Raw genomic sequence first — 1,529 nt, 5'->3', positions numbered from 1 at the left:
CCCAGTATAGAGTACTGTATACCTATATAACTATGTCCACACTCTGGGAGGGCTTGTGAGCCTCATAATCCAGATCAAAGGCTTTTGGGTCTAGACAAGGCCTGAGGGTGTTAGCCACCCCATTTTTGGGTGCCTAGAGACTCTTTAAAAAATCCCAGGCTAGGTGACTAACCCAAAGTCACACTGAAAATCGATGGCAAAGCATTTACAATGGGAAGCCCTTCTTTGCTTTGCTTCCAGGGAGAAACCCACTAGGGTTTCATGAGATTGCTGAGTGCTTTCTGGATATCTTTGTTCCTCAAGCTGTAAATCAGTGGGTTGAAGAGGGGGGTTAGAACCGCATAGACCACTGCCACCACCCTGTCGTGGTATGAAGGCTGGCTTCGTGCTGGGCGGATGTACATGAAACCAGTGGTGCTGAAAAAGGCCAAGACCACGGTCAAGTGAGAGGCGCAGGTGGAGAAGGCCTTTCGCCGCCCTTCCGAACCCTGGATCTTGATGACGACACTCAGGATCTTCATGTAAGAGAAGAGGATAAGGGTGGCGGGGCCGAGGATGACGAAGGAGTGGAGGGCGAAGTCTAAGGTGGTGCTGGTGGACACATCAGCGCAGGCCAAGCTGAGCAGCGAGGGGAAGTCACAGAAAGGGTGCTCTATGCGATGCGCCCTGCAGAGGGGCAATGTGGAGAGCAGGATGATTTCTGGCACGGGCCATATGAAGCCACATGCCCAGCACCCTGCCACTAGCCACAGGCAAATCTTGGGGGTCATGGTAAATGGGTAGTGCAAAGGCTTGCAGATGGCCAAGTATCGGTCGTAGGCCATTGCTGTGAGCAAACAGGCCTCCGTAATGCCCAACGCATGGAAGAAATACACCTGCAGGAGGCAACTCCTGTAGGAGATGGGCTTCCTGCTGTCCAGGAGGTTGGCCAGCATCTTGGGGATGGTCACTGTGGTGTACCACACCTCCAAGAAAGACAGGATGGCCACAAAATAATACATGGGGACATGAAGATGTGGGTTGGCCCAGATAAGCATCAGAATGACAGCATTGCCACCAAGAATGAGTAAGTAGGTGAACAACAGGAGGCTAAAGAGCAGGAGGTGAAAGCGCTTGAGATCTGGGAACCCCACCAGGAAAAACTCCACTTCCCATGTCTCGTTGGAGGCTTCCATTTTCCCTGCTGGGCTGATCTGTAACGACACCAAGGGTAATAATAACAATACCTAGTGCTTTTCCTCTGTAGGACCCAGTTGTCCTGTGTTCCGGTCTCACACTGGGAAAAAACAATGTGGAAATAAGTTTTTGGCACCAGCACAGTGCACCGGCTCTGGCTTTTTCCAAGCCCCCAGGAGGAGCTCATTTCCCCCGCTCTGCCCCCACCCAACCCCGTCCCCCAAGCTCCCACCTCTTCCACCCAGTTCCACTCCCTCCCCCAAGTGTTTCCACTCCCCCTTTGCCCCCATGCCTCTTGCATTCTACATCTGATTGGAGCTGAGAGGGAGGGAGGAGAGGAGTTGATCGGAGAG

The 1,529-nt window shown here is 52.9% G+C and overlaps 1 protein-coding gene across 1 annotated transcript; it reads right to left on the bottom strand.

Moving 5' to 3' along the window:
- Positions 1-251: 251 nt before the first annotated feature.
- LOC127036933 (olfactory receptor 6N2-like) lies at positions 252-1,175 on the bottom strand. The gene has a single exon (XM_050928218.1). The coding sequence runs from the start codon at positions 1,173-1,175 to the stop codon at positions 252-254; it is 924 nt and encodes a 307-aa protein (XP_050784175.1).
- Positions 1,176-1,529: the final 354 nt, after the last annotated feature.

The sequence above is a fragment of the Gopherus flavomarginatus genome, chromosome 18 (assembly GCF_025201925.1).
Source record: "Gopherus flavomarginatus isolate rGopFla2 chromosome 18, rGopFla2.mat.asm, whole genome shotgun sequence".
Classification (NCBI taxonomy): domain Eukaryota; kingdom Metazoa; phylum Chordata; order Testudines; family Testudinidae; genus Gopherus; species Gopherus flavomarginatus.
The sequence above is the reverse complement of the archived record's forward strand: the minus strand, read 5'-3'. Positions and strand labels throughout refer to the sequence as shown.